The sequence below is a fragment of the Manis javanica genome, chromosome 12, assembly GCF_040802235.1.
Source record: "Manis javanica isolate MJ-LG chromosome 12, MJ_LKY, whole genome shotgun sequence".
Lineage (NCBI taxonomy): Eukaryota > Metazoa > Chordata > Mammalia > Pholidota > Manidae > Manis > Manis javanica.
Genome location: NC_133167.1, coordinates 31,118,397 through 31,141,674, shown reverse-complemented (window position 1 = coordinate 31,141,674; position 23,278 = coordinate 31,118,397). Strand labels below are relative to the sequence as shown.

At 37.5% G+C, this 23,278-nt stretch overlaps 1 protein-coding gene across 8 annotated transcripts in view; it reads left to right on the top strand.

The window, feature by feature from the left end:
- The window catches only part of CARF (calcium responsive transcription factor), a 126,195-nt gene that overhangs the window by 18,137 nt on the left and 84,780 nt on the right, over positions 1-23,278 (top strand). For all 8 annotated transcript variants that reach the window (XM_073218325.1, XM_037009211.2, XM_073218322.1 and 5 more), the window contains 2 exons: positions 862-946; positions 6,620-6,809. In XM_073218325.1, coding sequence (XP_073074426.1) covers positions 862-946; positions 6,620-6,809 — 275 coding nt within the window. The remainder of the gene's footprint in view (positions 1-861; positions 947-6,619; positions 6,810-23,278) is intronic.

Genomic DNA, 23,278 nt, shown 5'->3' with positions numbered 1-23,278 from the left:
GGGCTGGTTATTCAGCAGTCCTGTGCTTCCACTCCCTCCCCACTCTGATTCTTTTCCTCCCACTGGTGAGTTGGGGTGGGAGGAGTGCTCGGGTCACAGCTTTGTATCTTACCCTTTTCATGAGATGCTGGGTTCTCACAGATGTAGAAGTAGCCTGGCTGTTGTACTGTATTTTCTGGTCTCTCTTTCAGGAATAGTTGTATTTGTTGTATTGTCAAAAATATATATGGTTTTGGGAGGAGATTTCCGCCGCCCTACTCATGCCTCCATCTTGAGCTCTCACTCAGGTCACATTTTTATGTACTGACTTCTTCTATGATAAAGTGTTTAAAATGTTTTTTGTTCATGTCTATTTCAGCTTTTATTTTTGCCTTAAAACAGTATTGTTTATAATAATTAAGGGAAATATAGATGTGGGTTTTGTATTACTTATATTTTTTAATTGTTCTATGGAAATATTTTTAAATTAACACAATATTTATGACATTTAGTCTTAAAATTTGATATATGTTACTCTTAAGTCATCTGAAGATCAGCTCTTCTTTTGCTAAATGAAAAAGATACATAATCGGAAGAGTACAAAATCAGTTTTGAGAGAGATAAAATACTTGAATTTGTTGGAACTCTAGGTATTTAGGAGAACAGACTTAGGCTTTTGCTTTAGCAATTAATGAAATAGTAATGATTAAAGAAATTTATAATTAATACACTCATCAGATCAATCTGTCATAATTAATGCAATTTCTGATTGACAGTATATTGTCTTCAACATTGGCTAAGAGGATAAAACAGTTGAATGCCCTGTGTATGTTTATGTGTGTGTGTAACTTACATATTATATGTATTCCTCACCTGTCACAGAATGCTTGAAGAACCCTTCCTAGCTCCTCTCCAGCCACTTTCTTCTAACACACCTATATGGGCCTGCCGTCTAAGGAGCTGTGAGGTGAGTAAATAATCCTTACCTAGATTCTCTTTTGATTGTAACCACAGTTATATCTGTTATATAGATATATATAAATCCTACCTGATCATGATGGATATTCTTTTTGAATTCGGTTTGCTAATATTTTGTTGAATATTTTTTAATCTATGTTCGTCAGGAATATTGGTATGTAATTTTCTTTTTTTGTGGTGTCTGCCTAGTTTTGGTATTAGAGTGATGCTGGCCTCATAGAATGAGTTTGCAAGTATTCCCTCTTCTGATCTTTGGAAAACTTTAAGGAGGATGGGTATTAAGTCTTCACTAAATGTTTGATAAAATTCAGCGGTGAAGCCGTCTGGTCCAGGGATTTTGTTCTTAGGTAGTTTTTTGATTACCAGTTCAATTTCATTGCTGATAATTGGTCTGTTCAGATTTTCTGTTTCTGGGTCAGCCTTGGAAGGTTGTATTTTTCTAAAAAGTTGTCCATTTCTTCTAGGTTGTCCAGTTTGTTAGTATATAATTTTTCATAGTATTCTCTAATAATTTTTTGTATTTCTGTGGTGTCCATAGTGATTTTTCCTTTCTCATTTCTGATTCTCTTTGTGTGAGTAGATTATCTTTTTCTCTTGATAAGTCTGGCTAAGGGTTTATCTACTTTGTTAATTTTCTTGAAGAACCAGCTCTTGCTTTCATTGATTCTTTCTATTTTATTCTTCTCGATTTTATTTATTAATGCTCTGATCTTTGTTATATCCATACTCCTACTGATTTTGGGCCTCATTTTTTTCTTCTTTTTCTAGTTTCATTAATTGTCAATTTAGACTTCTCATATGTGATAGTTCATCTTTCCTGAGGTAGGCCTGTATTGCAATATACTTTCCTCTTAGTACAGCCTTAGCTGCGTCCAATATTTTGCAGTGTTGAATTGTTGTTGTCATTTGTCTCCATTTATTGCTTGATCTCTGTTTTTATTTGGTCATTGATCCATTGATTATGTAGGAACATGTTGTGAAGCCTCCATGTGTTTGTGGGATTTTTCATTTTCTTTGCGTAATTTCTAGTTTCATACCTTTGTAGTCTGAGAAACTGGTTGGTGCAATTTCAGTCTCTTTTAATTTACCAAGGCTCTTTCTGTGGCCTAGTATATGATCTATTCTTGAAAATGTTCCATGTGCACTTGAGAAGAATGTGTATTCTGCTATTTTTTGGTGTAGAGTTCTGTAGATGTCTGTTAGGTCCATCTGTTCTAATGTGTTGTTCAGTGCCTCTGTCTCCTTACTTATTTTCTGTCTGATTGTTCTGTCCTTCAGAGTGGGTGCAGTGTTGAAGTGTCCTAGAATGAATGCATGGCATTCTATTTCCCTTTTTAATTCTGTTAGTATTTGTTTCACAAACATAGGTGCTCCTGTGTTGGGCACATAGATATTTATAATGCTTATATCCTCTTGTTGGATTGAACCTTTTATCATTATGTAATGTCCTTTGTCTCTTGTGATGTTCTTTATTTTGAAGTCTATTTTGTGTGATACAAGTACTGCAACTCCTCCTTTTTTCTCCCTACTAGTTGCATGAAATATCGTTTTCTATCCCTTCACTTTTAGCCTGTGTATGTCTTTGGGTTTAAAGTGAGTCTCTTGTAGACAGCATAGAGATGGAACTTGTTTTTTTATCCATTTAGTGACTCCATGTCTTTTGATCGGTGCATTTAGGCCATTTACATTTAGGGTGATTATCGATAGATATGTATTTATTGCCATTACAGCCTTTAGATTTGTGGTTATCAAAGGTTCAAGGTTAACTTCCTTAGTATCTAAGAGTCTAACTTAACTCACTTAATATGCTATTACAAACACAGTCTGAAGGTTCTGTTCTTTTTCTTCTCCTTTTTCTTTCTCCTCCATTCTTTATGTATTAGTTATATTCTGTACTCTTTGTCTATCCCTTGATTGACTTCGGGGATAGTTAATTTAATTTTGCATTCGCTTAGTAATTAGTTGTTCTACTTACTTTACTGTGGTTTTATTACCTCTGGTGACAGCTATTAAACTTTAGGAACACTTCCATCTATAGCAGTCCCTCCAAAATAGACTGTAGAGATGGTTTGTGGGAGGTAAATTCTTTCAGCTTTTGCTAATCTGGAAATTGTTTAATCCCTCCTTCAAATTTAAATAATAATCTTGGTAGATAAAGTAATCTTGGTTGGAGGTCCTTCTGCCTCATTGCATTAAATGCATCTGGCTGGTAAGGTTTCTGCTGAGAAGTCTGATGATAGCCTGATGGGCTTTCCTTTGTACGTGATCTTATTTTTCTCTCTGGCTGTTCTTAGTAGTCTGTCCTTATCCTTGATCTTTGCCATTTTAATTATTATATGTCTTGGTGTTGTCTTCCTTGGGTCCCTTGTGTTGAGAGATCTATGTACCTCCATGGCCTGAGAGACTATCTCCTTCCCCAGATTGGGAAAGTTTTCAGCAATTACCTCCTCAAAAACACTTTCTATCCTTTTTTCTCTCTCTTCTTCTTCTTCTGGTACCCCTATAATGCAAATATTGTTCCTTTTGGATTGGTCATTCTCTCTATATTCTTTCATTCTTAGAGATCCTTTTTTCTCTCTGTGCCTCAGCTTCTTTGTATTCTGCTTCTGTAGTTTCTATTTCATTTATCATCTCTTCCACCATATCTAATCTGGTTTTAATACCCTCCATTGAGCTCTTCAACAATTGGATCTCTGACCAGAATTCATTCTTGAATTCTTGAATATCTTTCTGTACCTCCATGAGCTTGTTAATGATTTTTATTTTGAACTCCCTTTCAGGAAGATTCATGAGTTCGATGTCATCTTTCTCAGGAGTTGTATTGATAATTTTACTTTGAACCAGGTTCCTTTGGCATTACATATTTGTATATGGCGCCCTATAGTGTCCAGAAGCTCTACTCTCTGTAGCTGCTCAGCCTCTGAAGTAATGTCAGGGGTTACAGGGGAGTGGTATTGGTGCCTGGGGGGGAGGAAAGAGCTGTTTCCTGCTTCCCGGCTGCTATGCCTGTCTCCACTGCTTGAACCAGTGGGCCGAGCACACAGGTATAAGCCTCTATGCTTTGTGTTTGTAGTTGTAGATGGGGCTTCCATCTGGCTGTCCTAACACCAGGGTAGGGTTTCCTGGTTTGTGAGCCAGGTGGGTCTGGCCGGGAGAAAGGCGTAGTAGGCTGCATATTACGGCGGGGGAGCCTTGGAGCTGTGTAGCCAGCCAGGGAGCTGGAGCACCTGAAAATCATGAAAGCTCCCAACCTATTGTGCAGAGTGCACCTGGACAATTTTGTCTACCTGTCCTTTCTTCTGAGCAGTAAGCTCTGTGCAATCCTTGCCCCTTTAGCAGCCCTCTTGCTAAGGGCTTCCTTGTTAGGAAGTCTCTCAGACTGCCTGCCTTTCTTTTGTCCCAGAACAGCTGGATAGGGATCCCTGCTTTCCACAAGCAGCTGGGATCTCAGTCTCTCCAGGAGTTCTGCCTGTTTAGCTTTGCAATCCCCTAACCATGAGAGTATTATGAAAGCACCATGATATGTAGGTTTGTGCTCCCAGAGGAGGTCTCCAGAGTTAGGTATTCAGCAGTCGCAGGCCTCCACTCCCTCCCTACTCCATTTCTATTCCTCCCACTGGCGTGCTGGGGTGGGGGATGGGCTTGGGTCCCGCCAGGCCACACTTTGGTATGTTACCCTGTTCCATGATGTCTGCTCTTTTCTCCAGGTGTATGCAGTCTGGTGCAGTCCTCTTTCCTGTTGCTCTTTCAGGATTAGTTGTATTAATTATATTGTCATATTAAATGCAGTTTTAGGAGGAAGCCTCTGTCTCACCTCTCACGCCACCATCTTTAATCCGTCTCAAATACACTTTTATTCCTGATGAGGCTTTTTAAAATCATTATTGTAAACTTCATAGAATGCTACGAACATTAAAGCATTAGTAAAAATGAGGTCAGATCACCTTATTTCACAACCTTGGTGCATTGTGTTGCTTACCTAATGACATACATCTTGTAAGAAACTAGTTAAAACTGTCCAACAGACTGAATAACTTTTACCAGTGAAGGATTCTTTCTTCCTTTCAAGTTATATCAATAGAGAAAAACATTTTTGGCTAGCGGCTGAAGAAATATTTTCTGCATTTTGCTTCCAAATATTGGTTAGTAATCCTTTTTACTGTCGAATTTCCATTTAATTATGTTTTTCTATAAGTGTTTTTTAGATTTAACTAAAGTGTATTGTTGGATGAATTTCAATACTGTATTAAACATTTATCTCCTGATACAGGCCTGACTGTACTAATTCTGAATTTTTCCTTCCATTGACTTATGTGCTGTATTCATTTTATATAGAAAAACAGTTATAGCTAGACTTTATTCCTACTTCTTTTTGTAATGGAGGTTTTGATGAAGAAATATCTAAGCTAGAAGAAAATTTGTAAGCATGGGCAATTTCATTACTGTTAGAGGAAATTGTAGATAATGTATTATTGGTATCAGATTATCTCTTTCTGTTATGGCCAAAGTACAACCACATTAGTATTTTGATACCTTCCTTTTATTAAATGTATTTTTACAAGGTGAAATACTTAGTCTAGTGAGGAACAACAAGATCCCTAGTCCTACAGGTCTGCTCTTATTCCCTCTAGGGGGAAACATACATGAAATCGATTCTAGATCTGTATGTATTTCAATATAAGAGATCACAGTTAACAAATTTTCTCTATTGGTGTAAAAAAGTTTCTCCTGTAGTTGAGGGATACTCATATGGTTGTGGGTAAAAAATAACAATTTATTTACATGGTTTACTTATACCTTGCCTTGTTTAAGGTAGAATTTAAGACTTTACAAAAATACATAAAATCCATTAGCAAGGTGGAAATTAAAAGTGGAAGCTATAGAATAAAGGAAAACAAGAATGGAACTATAAAATGAAAGAAATGTATATCTTAATGAAGTTTAATGTGGATATGTGTGTACAGTGTACATATATATACATGTGTGTACACATACACACTCTTATCTGTAATCAAATCATCTACATTTCAAAAGGGGGAACCTAGTTAGTTACTAAATTCTATGTCCATTTGATAAAAGTGACTGTGCAAATTTCCATAAGATAAAAGAAAACCATTAACAGTTTTTGGTATTAAGGCCAAACAGGAATTTTTCTCTGAGAAGGATCTTCATAAAAAGAATCTTGATATAATGAGCAAATTCTTTGACATGATTTTTATAACAGATACTATCACAGTTTTTATCGGTTTTCAAATGGATTAATGGTATATAAAAATCAGTTTAAGTAAAAGAAGCCCCGCAGAGAATAAGTGCTTTGTGGTTAGTTTTATACTGATCTGTTTGGATCTACGGTAGACTTTTAAATATCTAGAAGAATGGTATCCTTCCTAAATACTATTTTTCTTGAACAAAATTTTGATAAAGATTGTGAAGCTGTGAGTTTGTCATTATATTTTCTAACATACACCTGGAGAATATCTATTTAATGATGCTGGTTGATCAGATTAGACCCACTGTTGTTGTACACTGGTCTGAAGGGAGAAATGACACTCTCTTTTGAAAGCTGGTGAGTCTTTTCATTTTGGACAGCTACCTCATTATTTTTTTGTACAATGAAACATATTTGCTAATAATTTTGTTATTTAATTTCTATTACATACAGAAAATTGGAGATTCATACCGTGGCTACTGTGTAAGTGAGACTGAATTAGAAAGTATCTTAACATTTCACAAGCAGCAGACACAGAGTGTTTGGGGAACCCGCCAATCTCCAAGCCCGGCCAAGCCAGCAACACGTTTGATGTGGAAATCCCAGTATGTCCCATATGATGGAATCCCATTTGTCAATGCAGGTACTTTTTAAAAGAATTATTTTAAAACTCTAGGCAGCAGCCATGAACCATTGGGAAATGTAGTTTTCCTAAAGTGATACATTTTAATTTTGGTAGTGACAACTGAATGTGTACTAGATGAAAATGCATATTCAACTACAAAGAAAGCTCACAGTAAATATAACCAATTATTTTGTTATAAAAATGTCTTTTCATATATTAGAGTAAATAAATAATGCTTCTTTTAAATATGCTGATAAATAGAAACTAAAAATCTTGAAATTCCAGATATACCTATTTAATAAAAATTAATATAGCAATTTCATTATTTTAAATATGTCTGTCTGTTGGGTTTTTTCCCTATCTAATCCAGATAGTCTCTAATTCTGTCTTGATTTGGCTTGTTGCAGGAATTTGTGTCAATTTTATGTAGCTTGTAAGTCAGGAGTTAGTTAATGTATAAAGTTTTTATACAATCTGGATTTATTCTAATATTTGGGTTCTCCAGTACAGGGATGTTACATACAGTATTCTCAAACACTGGGCTAGTACTTCCTAAAGTGATAGAATTTCAAACAATTCCCAGAGACTTAACCTAGGACTACTTAGACCCCACAGAACCTAAAAATAAATTATTTATTTTAGGATTATGTGGGTAGTAATTCAGCTGGAAGAGTTGTAGCCTCATCCTGGACTTCTGAAGGTGAAGGACTTAGATAAAGATGAGATAAATTTAATCCCTTTTGTTCAGGTTTCATCAGTGTTCTATAAAAGAAATGCAACATTCACCTCCCCCCACAGTTTGAATCCCCTTCTAAACTCTCTTCAGGTAGCCACAATATGAATTTGGTGTATATATCTTTCCATTCTACATTTTTATACTTTACCATACATAATTGGTCATAATATATTTCATTGTTTTGAATATTTTAAAATATATGTAAATAGTAAACAGTATACATTGTTATGTAAATTTTATCACCCTTGCTTTTAGTCTATCCATATTGATACTAATAGATCCTAGTTAATGTAACTTAACTCTTATATAACAATTCCTGCATATGACCAAACCACAAATATTTTTATACTAATAATCATTTAGGTTGTTTCCAACTTCTGTATTGCAAAGAATGCCATAGTCAAACTATTCACAATATATGTTTTCTGTTGAAAACATGTAAATAATACTGTATGCATTAAAGTATAGTTAATAGTGTTTGCATTAAAATAGGATTGCTGAGTTGTAAAGTATGCCCATTTCATCTTTACAAGATTATCTCAAATTGCTCTCTGAAGTGGATGTTGTACAGATCCAAAATAGTCTAAAATTTTTTTGTTGAGATGCATTTTAGAGTTATGAATTTTTAGAATATAATATGGTACTATTATGAAATACTCCTAGCAAGTATTCCATAGACAATATCACATAATCATACACAGTAATATTTTATGGTCACACTAAGAGGAATATATAGACACAATAAATAGCATCATAAAGTTCAGGTCAGGTTTTGGAGCCAAATGAGTTCCCAAAAATGTTGCTTTCTAAGCTTTTTGTATTTCAGAATAATAGATGAAGGACTGATGAACTGTATCAATTTTTACTTCTTTCAACAGTATATGAAAATTTCCTTTTCCCACATACACTCTATGACTTAGTATTGTCAGATTTCTGAAAAACTTTATATTATGGAAATTTTCATGTGTATATCAAGGAGGAGGTATTGATATATGAAATGCTATGACTCCATGTATAATCATCCATCATTAATAACTATCAGCATATGGTCAATCTTGGTTAATTTATATCCCTACCTACTTCTTCATTCCCTGCTCCCAAGATGATTTTATAGCAAATATTATTTCATCTTACCATTTTGTATATAATTACCCAATATATAATATGAACTAAAGCATATATCTCTAAAAGATAAGGACTCTGTATACCACACACACGTATATATAGTGAAAAACCCATTATCACACTTTGAAAGAATTAACGGTAATTTTCTTTCTTTTTTTGGTATCATTAATCTACAGTTACATGAGGAACATTATGTTTACTAGACTAACCCCATTACCAAGTTCCCCCCACATACCCCATTACAGTCACTGTCCATCAGTGTAGTAAGATGTTGTAGAATCACTACTTGTCTTCTCTGTGTTGTACAGCCCTCCCCATGCCCCCCCACATTATACATGCTACTCATAATACCCCCTTTCTTTTTTTCCCACCCCCTTATCCCTCCCTTCCCACCCCTGCTCCCTAGTCCCTTTCCCTTTGGTAACTGTTAGTCCATTCTTGGGATCAGTGAGTCTTCTGCGGTTTTGCTCCTTTAGTTTTTTCTTTGTTCTTACACTCCACAGATGAGTGAAATCATTTGATACTTGTCTTTCTCCGCCTGGCTTATTTCACTGAGCATAATACCCTCTAGCTCCCTCCATGTTGTTGCAAATGGTAGGATTTGTTTTCTTCTTATGGCTGAATAATATCCATTGTGTATATTTACCACATCTTCTTTATCCATTCATCTACTGATGGATACTTAGGTTGCTTCCATTTCTTGGCTATTATAAATAGTGCTGCAATAAACATAGGGGTACATATGTCTTTTTCAAACTGGGCTACTGCATTCTTAGGGTAAATTCCTAGGACTGGAATTCCAGGGTCAAATGGTATTTGTAGTTTTAGTTTTTTGAGGAACGTCGATACTGCTTTCGACAGTGGATGAACTAATTTACATTCCCACCAGCAGTGTAGGAGGGTTCCCCTTTCTCCACATCCTCACCAACATTTGTTGTTGTTTGTCTTTTGATGGTGGCCATCGTAACTGGTGTGAGGTGATATCTCAATGTGGTTTTAGTTTGCATTTCTCTGATGATTAGTGATGTGGAGCATCTTTTCATGTGCTTGTTGGCCATCTGAATTTCTTCTTTGGAGAAGTGTCTGTTCAGATCTGGTGCCCATTTTTTATTTTGGATTATTTGCCTTTTGTTTGTTGAGCTGCATGAGCTCTTTGTGTATTTTGGATATCAACCCCTTAACAGATATGTCATTTATGAATATATTCTCCCATACCATTTTGTTCTACTGATGGTTTCCTTTGCTGTATAGAAGCTTTTTAGTTTGATATAGTCCCACTTGTCCATTTTTGCTTTTGTTTCCCTTGCCTGTGCAGATATGTTCATGAAGAAGTTGTTCCTGTTTATATTCAAGAGTGTTTTGACTATGTTTTCTTCTATGAGTTTTATGGTTTCATGACTTACATTCAGGTCTTTGATCCATTTCGAGTTTACTTTTGTGTATGGAGTTAGACAGTAATCCAGTTTCATTCTCTTATATGAAGCTGTCCAGTTTTGAGAAAACCTGCTGCTGAAGAGGCTGTCATTTCCCCATTGTATATCCATGGCTCCTTTATTGTATATTAATTGACCATATATGGTTTGGTTAATATCTGGACACTCTAGTCTGTTCCAGTGGTCTGTGGGTCTGTTCTTCTACTAGTACCAAATTGTCTTGATTACTGTGGCTTTGTAGTACAGCTTGGAGTTGGGATTGGAGATGCCCCCTGCTTTATTCTTCCTTCTCAGAATTGCTTTGGCTATTCGGGGTCTTTTGTAGTTCCATATGAATTTTAGAACTATTTGTTCCAGGTCGTTGAAGAATGCTCTCGGTATTTTGATAGGGATTGCACTGAATCTGTAGATATTTTAGGCAAGATGGCCATTTTGACAATATTAATTCTTACTAGCCAAGAGCATGGGGTGAATTTCCATTTTTAGTGTCCTCTTTAATTTCTCTTAAGAGTGTCTTGTAGTTTTCAGGGTATAGGTCTTTCACTTCCATGGTTAGGTTTATTCCCAGGTATTTTATTCTTTTTGATGCAATTGTGAATAGAATTGTTTTCCTCATTTCTCTTTCTGGTACTTCATCATTAGTGTATATGAATGCAACAGATTTCTGTGTATTAATTCTGTACCCTGCAACTTTGCCAAATTCAGATATTAGTTCTAGTAGTTTTGGAGTGGATTCTTTAGGGTTTGTTACAGACAATATCATGTCATCTGTAAACAGTGGCAGTTGACTTCTTCCTTACCTATTTGGATGCCTTTTATTTCTTTGTGTTGTCTGATTGCCGTGGCTAGGACCTCCAGTACTATGTTGAATAACAGCGGGGAGAGTGGGCATCCCTGTCTTGTTCCCAATCTTAGGTGAAAAGCTTTCAGCTTCTCGCTGTTAAGTATGATGCTTGCTGTGGGTTTGTCATATATGGCCTTTATTATGTTGAGGTACTTGCCCTCTATTCACATTTTGTTGAGAGTTTTTATCATGAATGAATGTCAAATTTTGTCAAATACTTTTTCAGAGTCTATGGAAATGACCATGTGTTTTTCTCCTTTTTGTTGATGGATTTTTGAATGTTGTACCATCCTTGCATCCCTGGGATGAATCCCACTTGATCATGATGTATGATCATCCTGATGTATTTTTGAATTTGGTTTGCTAATGTTTTTGTTGAGTGATTTTGCATCTATGTTCATCAGGGATATTGGTCTGTAATTTCCTTTTTTTGTGGTGTCTTTGCCTGGTTTTGGTATTAGAGTGATGCTGGCTTCAGAGAATGAGTTTGAAAGTATTCCCTCCTCTTCTATTTTTTGGAAAGCTTTAAGGAGAATGGGTATTATGTCTTCCCTAACTGTCTTTTAAAATTCTGTGGTGAATCCATCTGGGCGGGGAGTTTTGTTCTTTGTTAGTTTTTGGTTAATGATTCAATTTCATTGCTGTTAATTTGTCTTTTTAGATTTTCTGTTTCTTCCTGGATCAGTCTTGGAAGGTTGTCTTTTTCTAGGAAGTTGTCCACATCTTCTAGGTTATCCAGCTTGTTAGCATATAGATTTTCATAGTATTCTCTAATAATTCTTTGTATTTCTGTGGTGTCCGTCGTGATTTTTCCTTTCTCATTTCTGATTATGTTTATGTGTGTAGACTCTCTTTTTCTCTTAATAAGTCTGGCTAGGGATTTATCTATTTTGTTTATTTTCTCAAAGAAACAGCTCTTGGTTTCAATGATTTTTTCTATTGTTTTATTATTCTCAATTTTATTTATTTCTGCTCTGATCTTTGCTACATCCCTCCTTCTGCTGACTTTGGTTCTCATTTGTTCATCTTTTTCCAGTTTCAATAATTGTGACTTTAGAGTATTCATTTGGGATTGTTCTTCCTTCTTTAAAAAAGCATGGATTTGTATATACTTTCCTCTTAGAACTGCCTTCACTGTGTCCCACAGAAGTTGGGACATTGTGCTGTTGTTTTCATTTGTCTCCATATATTGCTTGATCTGTGTTTTAATTTGCTCATTGATGCATTGATTATGTAGGAGCATGTTGTTAAACCTCTGTGTGTTTGTGAGCCTTTTTGTGTTCTTTTTACAATTTATTTCTAGTTTTATACCTTTATGATCTGACAAGTTGGTTGGTTTAATTTCAATCTCTTTTAATTTAGTGAGGCTCTTTTTGTGGCCTAGCATGTGGTCTATTCTGGAAAATGTTCCATGTCCACTTGAGAAGACTGGGTGTCCTGCTGCTTTTGGGTGTAGAGTTCTGTATATGTCTGTTAGTTCCATCTGTTCTAGAGTGTTGTTCAGTGCCTCTGTGTCCTTATATTTTCTGTCTGGTTGACCTGTCCTTTGAAGTGAGTGTTACATTGAAGTGTCCTAAAATGAATGCATTGCATTCTGTTTCGTCCTTTAATTCTGTTAGTATTTGTTTCACATATATAAGTGCTCCTGTGTTGGTTGCATATATATTTATTATAACGATGATATCCTCTTGTTGAACTAACTGTGTTTTCATTATGTAATGTCCTTCTTTTTCTCTTGTGACTTTCTTTATTTTGAAGTCTATGTTTTCTGATGCAAGTACTACAACACCTGCTTTTTTCTCCCTATGTTTTGCATGGAATATCTTTTCCCATCCCATCACTTTTAGTCTGTGTATGTCTTTGGATTTGAAGTGAATCTCTTGTAGGCAGCATATAGATGGGTCTTGTTTTTTTTTAAATTTTGTTATCATTAATCTACAATTACATGAAGAACATTATGTTTACTAGGCTCCCACCTTCACCAAGTCCCCACCCACACCCCATTACAGTCCAGCATAGCTAGATGCTAAAGAATCACTACTTGTCTTCACTGTGTTGCACAGTCCTCCCCATGCCCCCCCACTACATGCTAATTATGCATGCTAATCATAATACCCCCTTTCTTTTTCTCCACCCTTAACCCTCCCTTCCCACCCATCCTCCCCAGTCCCTTTCCCTTTGGTAACTATTAGTCCATTCTTGGGTTCTCTGATTCTGCTGCTGTTTTGTTCCTTCAGTTTTTCTTTATTCTTATACTCCACATATGAGTGAAACCATTTGATACTTATCTTTCTCTGCCTGACTTATTTCACTGAGCATAATACCCTCTAGCTTCATCCATGTTGTTGCAAATGGTAGGATTTGTTTTCTTCTTATTGCTGAATAATATTCCATTGTGTATATGTACCCCATCTTCTTTATCCATTCATCTACTGATGGACACTTAGGTTGCTTCCATTTCTTGGCTATTGTAAATAGTGCTGCGATAAACATAGGGGTGCATCTGTCTTTTTCAAACTGGGCTGCTGCATTCTTAGGGTAAATTCCTAGAAGTGGGATTCCTGGGTCAAATGGTATTTCTATTTTGAGCTTTTTGAGGAACCTCCATACTGCTTTCCATAATGGTTGAACTAATTTACATTTCCACCAGCAGTGTAGGGAGGTTCCCCTTTCTCCACAACCTTGCCAACATGTGTTGTTGTTTGTCTTTTGGATGGTGGTGATGCTTACTGGTGTGAGGTGATATCTCATTGTGGTTTTAATTTGCATTTCTCTGATGACTAGCGATGTGGAGCATCTTTTCATGTGTCTGTTGGCCATCTGAATTTCTTCTTTGGAGAACTGTCTATTCAGCTCCATTGCAAATTTTTTAATTGGATTATTTGCTTTTTGTTTGTTGAGATGCATGAGCTCTTTATGTATTTTGGATGTCAACCCTTTATCGGATCTGTCATTTATGAATATATTCTCCCATACTGTAGGGTTCCTTTTTGTTCTATTGGTGGTATCCTTTGTTGTATAGAACCTTTTCAGCTTGATATAGTCCCACTTGCTCATTTTTGCTTTTGTTTCCCTTGTCTGGGGAGGTATGTTCATGAAGAAGTTGCTCGTGTTTATGTCCAAGAGAGTTTTGCCTATGTTTTTTTCTAGGAGTTTTATGGTTTCATGACTTACATTCAGGTCTTTTATCCATTTCGAATTTACTTTTGTGGATGGGGTTAGACAGTGATCCAGTTTCATTCTCCTACATGTACCTTTCCAGTTTGCCAGCACCATCTGTTGAAGAGACTGTCATTTCCCCATTGTATGTCCATGGCTCCTTTTATCATATATTAATTGACCATGTATGTTTGGGTTCATGTCTGGAGTCTCTATTCTGTTCCACTGGTCTGTGGGTCTGTTCTTGTGCCAGTACCAAATTGTCTTGATTACTGTGGCTTTGTAGTAGAGCTTGAAGTTGGGGAGCGAGGCCCCCCCCACACTTTATTCTTCCTTCTCAGAATTGCTTTGGCTATTCAGGGTCTTTGGTGTTTCCATATGAATTTTTGAAGTATTTGTTCCAGTTCGTTGAAGAATGTTGTTGGTAATTTGATAGGGATTGCATCAAATCTGTATATTGCTTTGGGCAGGATGGCCATTTTGATGATATTAATTCTTCCTAGCCAAGAGCATGGGATGAGTTTCCATTTGTTAGTGTCCTCTTTAATTTCTCTTAAGAGTGTCTCATAGTTTTCAGGGTATAGGTCTTTCACTTCCTTGGTTAGGTTTATTCCTAGGTATTTTTTTCTTTTTGATGCAATTGTGAATGAAATTGTTTTCTTGATTTCTCTTTCTATTAGTTCATTGTTAGTGTATAGGAAAGCCACAGATTTCTGTGTGTTAATTTTATATCCTACAACTTTGCTGTATTCTGGTAGCAGTCCTAGTAGTTTTACAGTTGGGTCTTTGGGTTTTTTATGTACAGTATCATGTCAGCATCAAATAGTCACAGTTTAACTTCTTTACCAAACTGGTTTGTTGTATTTCTTTGTTCTGTCTTATTGCTATGGCTAGGACCTCCAGTACTATGTTGAATAACAGTGGGGATAGTATCCCTGTCTTGTTCCTGATCTCAGAGGAAAACCTTTCAGCTTCTTGCTTTTCAGTATGATGTTGGCTGTGTGCTTATCATATATGGCCTTTATTATGTTGAGTTACTTGCCGTGTATACCCATTTTGCTGAGAGTTTTTATGATGAATGGATGTTGAATTTGGTCTAATGCTTTTTCAGCATCTATGGAGATAATCATGTGGTTTTTGTCTTTTTATTTATGTAGTGGATTATGTTGATGGATTTTTGAATATTGTATCATCCTTGCATCCCTGAGATGAATCCCACTTGGTAATGGTGTATGATCCTTTTGGTGTATTTTTGAATTCTGTTTGCTAATATTTTTGCATCTACATTCATCAGTGATATTGGTCTGTAATGTTCTTTTTTGGTGGGGTCTTTGCCTGGTTTTGATATTAGGGTAATGTTGGCTAGAGGTAAAAGTCTAGCTATAGGCTTATCTATTTTGTTTATTTTCTCAAATACCCACCTCTTTCTTTCATTGATTTTTTCTATTGTTTTATTCTTCTCAATTTTATTTATTTCTTCTCTGATCTTTATTATGTCCCTTCTTCTGCTGATTTTAGGCCTCATTTGTTCTTCTTTTTCCTATTTCGATAATTGTAATATTAGACTATTCATTTGGGATTGTTCTTCCTTCTTTGAGTATGCCTGGATTGCTATATACTTTCCTCTTAAGACTGCTTTTGCTGCATCCCAGAGAAGTTGGGGCTTTGTGTTGTTGTTGTCATTTGTTTCCATATATTGCTGGATCTCCATTTTAATTTGGTCCTTGATCCATTGATTATTTAGGAGCATGTTGTCAAGCCTCCATGTCTTTGTGAGTCTTTTTGCCTTCTTTGTACAATTTCTAGTTTTATACCTTTGTGGTCTGAAAAGGTGGTTGTTAGGATTTCAATCTTTTTGAATTTCCTGAGACTCTTTTTGTAGCCTAGTATGTGGTCTATTCTGGAGAATGTTCCATGTACACTTGAGAAGAATGTGTATCCTGTTGCTTTTGGATGTAGAGTTCTATAGATGTCTATTAGGTCCATCTGTTCAAGTGTGTTGTTCAGTGCCTCTGTGTCTTTACTTATTTTCTCTCTGGTGTATCTGTCCTTTGGAGTGAATGGTGTGTTGAAGTGTCCTAAAATGAATGCATTGCATTCTATTTCCTCCTTTAGTTCTGTTAGTATTTGTTTCACGTGTGCTGGTGCTCCTGTGTTGGGTGCGTATATATTTATAATGGTTATATCATCTTGTTGGACTGAGCCCTTTATCATTATGTAATGTCCTTTTTTATGTCTTGTTACTTTCTTTATTTTGAAGTCTATTTTGTCTGATACTAGTACTGCAACACCTGCTTTTTTCTACCTGTTGTTTGCATGGAATATCTTTTTTCTATCTCTTGACTTTGAATCTGTGCATGTCTTTGGGTTTGAGGTGGGTCTCTTGTAAGCAGGATATAGATGGGTATTCCTTTTCTGTCCATTCTATTACTCTGTGTCTTTTTATTGGTGCATTCAGTCCATTTACATTTAGGGTAATTATTGAAAGATATGTGCTGATTGCCATTGCAGGCTTTAGATTTGTGGTTACCAAACATTCAAGGTTTGCTTCTTTAGTATCTTACTGCCTAACTTAACTCGCTTATTGAGCTATTATAGTCACGGTCTGGTGATTCTTTATCTCCCTTCTTATTCCTCCTCCTCCTTTCTTTATATGTTGGGTGTATTATTTTGTGCTCTTTTGTGTTTCCTTGAACTTCTTTTGTGGGTAGTTGATTTAATTTTTTGCCTTTATTTAGTATTTGGTTGGTCTGCTTTCTTCCCTGTGATTTTATTTCCTCTAGTGACATCTGCCTAGCCTTAGGAGTGCTCCCATCTAGAGCAATCCCTTTAAAATACCCTGTAGAGGTAGTTTGTGGGAGGCAAATGCCCTCAACTTTTGCTTGTCTGAAAATTGTTTAATCCTTCCTTCATATTTAAATGATAATCGTGCTGGATACAGTATTCTTGGTTCAAGGCCCTTCTGTTTCATTGCATTAAATATGTCATGCCATTTTCTTCCGGCCTATAAGGTTTCTGTTGAGAAATCTGATGATAACCTGATGGGTTTTCCTTTGTAGGTGACCTTTTTCCTCTCTCTGGCTGCCTTTAAAACTCTCTCCTTGTCCTTGGTCTTTGCTATTTTAATTATTATGTGTCTTGGTGTTGTCATCCTTGAGTACCTTGTGTTGAAAGTTCTGTGTACTTCCGTCGTCTGAACGATTATTTCCTCCCCCAGTTTGGGGAAGGTTTTTGCAATTATTTCTTCAAGTACACTTTCTTTCCCTTTTTCTCTCTCTTCTTCTTCTAGTACCCCTATAATGTGAATATTGTTCCATTTGGATTGATCACACAGTTCTATTAATATTGTTTCATTCCTGGAGATCCTTTTATCTCTCTCTGCGTCAGCTTCTATGCGTTCCTGTTGTTTGGTTTCTATTCCATCAATGACCTCTTGCATCTTATCCATTCTGCTTATAAATCCTTCCAGAGATTGTTTCATTTCTGTAATCTCCTTCCGGACGTCATCCCTTAGCTCTTGTGTATTTCTCTGCAGCTCCATCAGCATGGTTATGACCTTTATTTTGAATTCCTTTTCAGAGAAATTGGTTAGGTATATCTCCCCAGATTCCTTCTCAGGGGAGGATGTCTGGGTTAGTCTGGTCTCTATATCAAATTCTTCTGCCTTTTCATGGCAATAGACGTAGTAGCGAGAAGCTGGTGCATGTGTTTGCTGGGAGAACGTCCCTTCTTGTTGGTTTGTGGCCTTCCTCTCCTGGGAGAACAGCGACTCCTAGTGGTTTGTGCTGGGCAGTTGCACGCAGATGGGTTTACTAATTCTTGCCTGGTGGCTGTGAAAGAATCTCTGCCCTGCTGACTCAGGCTGCCGCTCCACTATGGCGGAGCAGCGTAGGAGGGTAAACAGGCAGGAGGCTGTTTATCTCCATGAGGGGCCTCTGAACTGTGCTGCTGCCCAGGGGGTTAGTGTGCCCGGAGTTCCCCGGGATTCCCAGCTGCTGGGCTAAGTGTCCCGGGACATTTCTGTCCAGCTGTGGGTTCCCTGCCCCTTTTAAGTCTTTCAAAAAGCACTCTCTTTTCTTTGTCCAAGGGGCACTGGTTGCGGGGACACGCTCACAAGTCTTAGTGTCCCGTTTCCCTGCTATCCAGTACTCCATGCACTGTGTGTCTGTGCTCAGGTGTGGATGGCTAGGGCTGTGTATTTAGCAGTCCTGGGCTCCCTCTCCCTCCCTGCTCTGACTCCTTTCTTCCTGTGGGGAGCTGGTGTGGGGGGCTTTCAGGTCCTGCTGGGCTGCGGCTTGTATCTTACCCCCTTCGCGAGGCACTGGGATCTCGCTGATGTAGATGTAGCCTGGCTGTTGACCTGTGTCTTCTGGTCTCTCTTTTAGGTATAGTTGTATTTGTTGAATTTTCAAAAATATATCTGGTTTTGGGAGGAGATTTCTGCTGCTCTAGTGACACCGCCATCTTGGCTCCGCCTCACTTGCCTCAGTCTTGTTTTTTTATCCATTCTATTACTCTGTGTCTTTTGATTGTTGCATTCAGTCCATTTACATTTAGATTGATTATTAAAAGATATGTACTTACTGTCATTTCAGGCTTTAGATTTGTGGTTACCAAACGTTCAAGGGCAGCTTCTTTACTATCTAACCATCTAACTTAACTCACTTATTATGCTGTTACAAGTACAGTGTGATGATTCTTTATTTCTCTCCCTTCCTTTCTCTCTCCTCCACTCTTTATATATTAGGTGTTTTATCCTGTACTCTTTGTGTTTCCCTTGACTGATTTTGTGAATAGCTGATTTTATTTTGCCTTCAGTTAGTATTTGGTTGGTCTACTTTCTTTGCTGTGGTTTTATTTTCCCTGGTGACAGCTACTTAGCCTTAGGCATACTTCCATCTAGAGCAGTCACCCCAGAATACACTGTAGAGACAGTTTGTGGGAGCTAAATTGCCTCAACTTTTGCTTATCTGGGAATTGTTTAGTCCCTCCTTCAAATGTAAATGAAAATCTTACTGGATACAGTATTCTTGGTTCGAGGACCTTCTGCTTCATTGCATTGAATATATCATGCCGTTCCCTCTGACCTGTAAGATTTCTGCTGAGAAGTCTGATGATAGCCTGATGGGTTTTCCTTTGTAGGTGATCTTTTTTCTCTCTCTGTCTGCTTTTAATACTGTGTCATTGTCCTTGATCTTTTCCATTTTAATTATTATATGTCTTGGTGTTGTCCTCCTTGCATCCCTTGTGCTGGGAGATCTGTGGACTTCCATGGTCTGAGAGACTATTTCCTTCCCCAAATTGGGGACATTTTTAGCAATTATTTCTTCAAAGACACTTTCTATCCCTTTTTCTCTCTCTTCTTTCTCTGGTACCCCTATAATCCAAATACTTTTCCATTTGGATTGGTCACACAGTTCTCTTAATATTCTTTCATTCCTAGACATCCTTTTATCCCTCTCTACCTCTAATTCTCTACATTCCTGTTGTCAGATTTCTATTCCATTTATAGTCTCTTCCACCTCATCCAGTCTGCTCTTAAATCCTGTTGTTTATTTCATTTCTATTATCTCCTTCCTGAATTCATCCCTTAGCTCTTGAATATTTCTCTGGAGCTCCATCAGCATGCTTATGACTTTTATTTTAAATTCTTTTTCAGGAAGTTTGGTAATTTCAGTCTCAGCAATCCCTCTCTCTGGTTTGAGACATTTTGGACTGAACAAGGTTCTTCTGCCTTTTCATGTCAATGTGAGTGGTCACTAGCGAGTGGCGTGTGTGTCAGCTGGGAGAACAAAGTCCCTTCCTGCTTGCCAGTTGTTTTGCCTATTTCCGCTCTCTGTGCTGGTTAACCACACAGAGGACACAACTTCTGGGTTAATCCCCTAAGCTGCTGTGGGTGGGGCGTCCTTTGCCATGGCCTAAGGCTATCGTGGGAGTCACAGGCCAGCAGTGTGTGTTCTGCTGCAAAAGCAAAGCCCCTTTGTGCCTTCTGGTCTCTGAGCCGGTTTCCGCTCTCTGTGCCAGTCAGTTGCACTCAGAGAGCAGCCTGTGGGTTATTTCCCTGTGCTGCCATTTGCGGGGCATCCCTCATGTTGGCCTAGGGTGCTGTGTGTGTCATAGCCCAGTGTTGTGTGTTGTGCTGTGAGAATAGAGCTCCTTGGTGCTTCCCAGACTCCACGCCTATCTCCGCTGTTTGTGCCGGTCAGCCGCATGCACAGAGCAGCCTCTCTGTTAATCCCCTCAGCTTCCATTGCGGGACAGCCCTTGGAAATGCCTAGGATACTGGCAGGTGTTGTTGGCGAGCAGCGCATGTCTGCAGTGAGTACAAAGCCCTTTTTTGCCTCCCGGACTGTGCATCAGTCTTCACTGTCTGTGCCAATCAACTGCCTGCAGGGAGCAGCCTCTGGGTCTGGGCCGGTTAGCTGCGCACATGGAAAAGCCTCTGTGCTAAGCTGTGTGGTTGCTGTAGTTGGGGCTTTTCCCGGTTGTTATGCAGAAATGGTGGCTCAGCTGGTTTGCTTGTAGTGCCAGCGGCCGTGAAGGAATGGCAGGCTGCTTATCGCTGGAGGGTGTTCGGAGCTGCGTTGCCACCCAGGTGGTTAGGGCATCTGAAGTTCCTTAAAGTTCCCAGCCTGGTGGGCTGAGTGTGCCAGGATAATTTTGTCCACCTGTTAAACCCTTGTGCCTTTAAGACTTTTAAAGCGCTCGCTTTTATTTTGTCCCAGGTCAGCAGGCTTTGGGAACCTGTTCATAGTCTCAATCTCGGACCTTGCTTTTCCGTTCCTCCAATATTTAGTGCATGATGCAATGTGTGTCTGTGCTCCTGGGGCAGACCACCAGGGTTGGTTATTTAGCAGTTCTGTGCTTCCACTCCCTCCCCACTCTGATTCTCTTCTTCCCTCCAGTGAGCTGGGGTGTGGGGAGTACTTGCATCCTGCCAGGTCACAGCTTTGTATCTTACCCTTTTCTGTGAGATGTTCAGCTCTCGCAGATGTAACCTGACTCATGTATTGTATCTTCCGGTCACTCTTTTAGGAATAGTTGTATTCACTGTATTTTCAAAATATGTATGGTTTTGGGAGGCGATTTCTACCACCTTACTCACGCCACCATCTTAATAAAAATCCGCAGTAATTTCTTAATGTGATAAAATGTCCAATGTTTAAATTTCTACCCTTGTAATTCTTGTTCTATAGGTTTGTTCAAATTTACATCCAGAGTTCAGAGATTACATTTGGTAATATGTCTCCTAAATTTCTTTTCATCTAAAAATTTATCTTTCTCTTTTCCCCAAGGTAGTTTTCCCTGTAAAGTGTGCCATATTCTGGATTTTGCTGGTTTCCTCTCTGTGATGTAGATTAACATGTTCTTTTATCTCCTGTATTTCCTATAAGATGTTAGATCTAGAGGCTTAAGTGAAGATTTAATCTTCCTGAAAGTATTTTGCAAGCATACTTCATAGGCATTCTGTGTACTTCTTATTGCTACCTGCATGCAGCACCTTTTTGTGATGTTAAAAATGATCCATGGATTCAGTTATGTTAGAGTATTGTTAATAAATTTTTTTTTGCCAATCTGAAGAGTGTTAGTATTTTACTATTTTAATTTGCATTTTCCTGTTTACTAGTAAAGTTGAACATCTTTTTATATGCTTATTTAATATCTTTTTCTTTTCCTTTCTGAATTGCCTGGTTATAGCTTTTGCCCATTTTTCTTTTAGGTTGTTTAAATTGTTAAAAATTATTTTGCTTCTTTATATTCTGCATAGTAATTCTTTTTTAGATGTGTTATAAAATACTGTTTCTCAAAGTTGTTTCTTTTACCTTTATTGTGTATTTTAAATAGAAGTTGTATATTTTAATCTCAGCTTTATCAGCATTTCTATTTATGATCAGTGTTTTGGGTTTTACATTTGAAAAATTTGCTGTACCCTACATAGAACAGGATATTCAACTTACAATCTTAAATGTGTAGTTTTCTCATTTAATTATTTGTGTTATATATTGCTGTGTAACAAATTATTCCAAACTTGGTGGCTGGAAACAACAAACATTTATTTTCTCACAGTTTTTGTGGGTTAGGAATCAACCAACATTTAGCAAGGTGGTTCTCCCTCAGTTTCTGTCACAACACTGCAACTAAGCAGTCATCTTGGGCTTGAATGGGGGAGGATCTGCTTCCAAGCTCACTCCTGTGGCTTTGACAGGCCTTATTCTTGCCACATGTAACTCTTCACAGAGCTCCCTCACCATATGACAGCTGATTTCGCCCAGAGAGAGCAATCCAAGCAAGAGGATAGAGTACCCAGGTTCAAAGTCACTGTCTTTCATAAATCTAATATCAAAAATAACATCCTGTCACTTTCTGCCATATTTTTTAGAAGTTAATAAGTCTAGCTTATGCTCAAGGGGAACGAATCATACAAAGACATGAGTACTAGGAATCAGGGATTGTTGGGGGCCTTCTTTGAGCTGGTTATATCACATTATATTAGTTCCCCTTTATCCATGGTTTCGCTTTAGCTTTCGCTTTTGCTTTCCATGGTTTCAGTAACCCCACAGTTAACCACTGCCACAAGCAGATCTTCCTCTTTCTGATATAATGTCGGAGAGTCAGTAGTAGCCTAAGGCTACGTCACAGTGCCTACATCATTTACCTCACTTCATTTAATCATGTAGGTATTTTATCTCGCATAATCACAAGAAGAAGGGTGAGTTCAGTATAAGACATTTTGCGAGAGAGAGTGAGAGACCACATTCACATAACTTTTATTACAATATATTGTTTTAACTATTCTATTTTATTATTGGTTATCATTGTTAATCAATTACTGTGCCTAATTTATAAATTAAACTTTTATCATAGGTATGTATTTATAGGAAAAAACATATTGTGTATAGGGTTCAGTACTGTCTGTCGTTTCAGGCATCCACTGAAGGTTTTGGTACAAATACCCTGTGTATAAGGTGGGACTATTGTATTTTAACAGCCCAAATAGAAATAAGGAAATAAATAATTACAAAAGGAAATTAAATTTTAACATGCACTAATATATATTAACAATACAACATTTTCCAACCTTTACTTAGTGGTAAATTTTATTAAAAATTATATGTATGTTGATAATCAGCTGACATTCAGTAAATGTGATGTTTACTCATATCCTTACCATAATGTGGTACATTTGGTA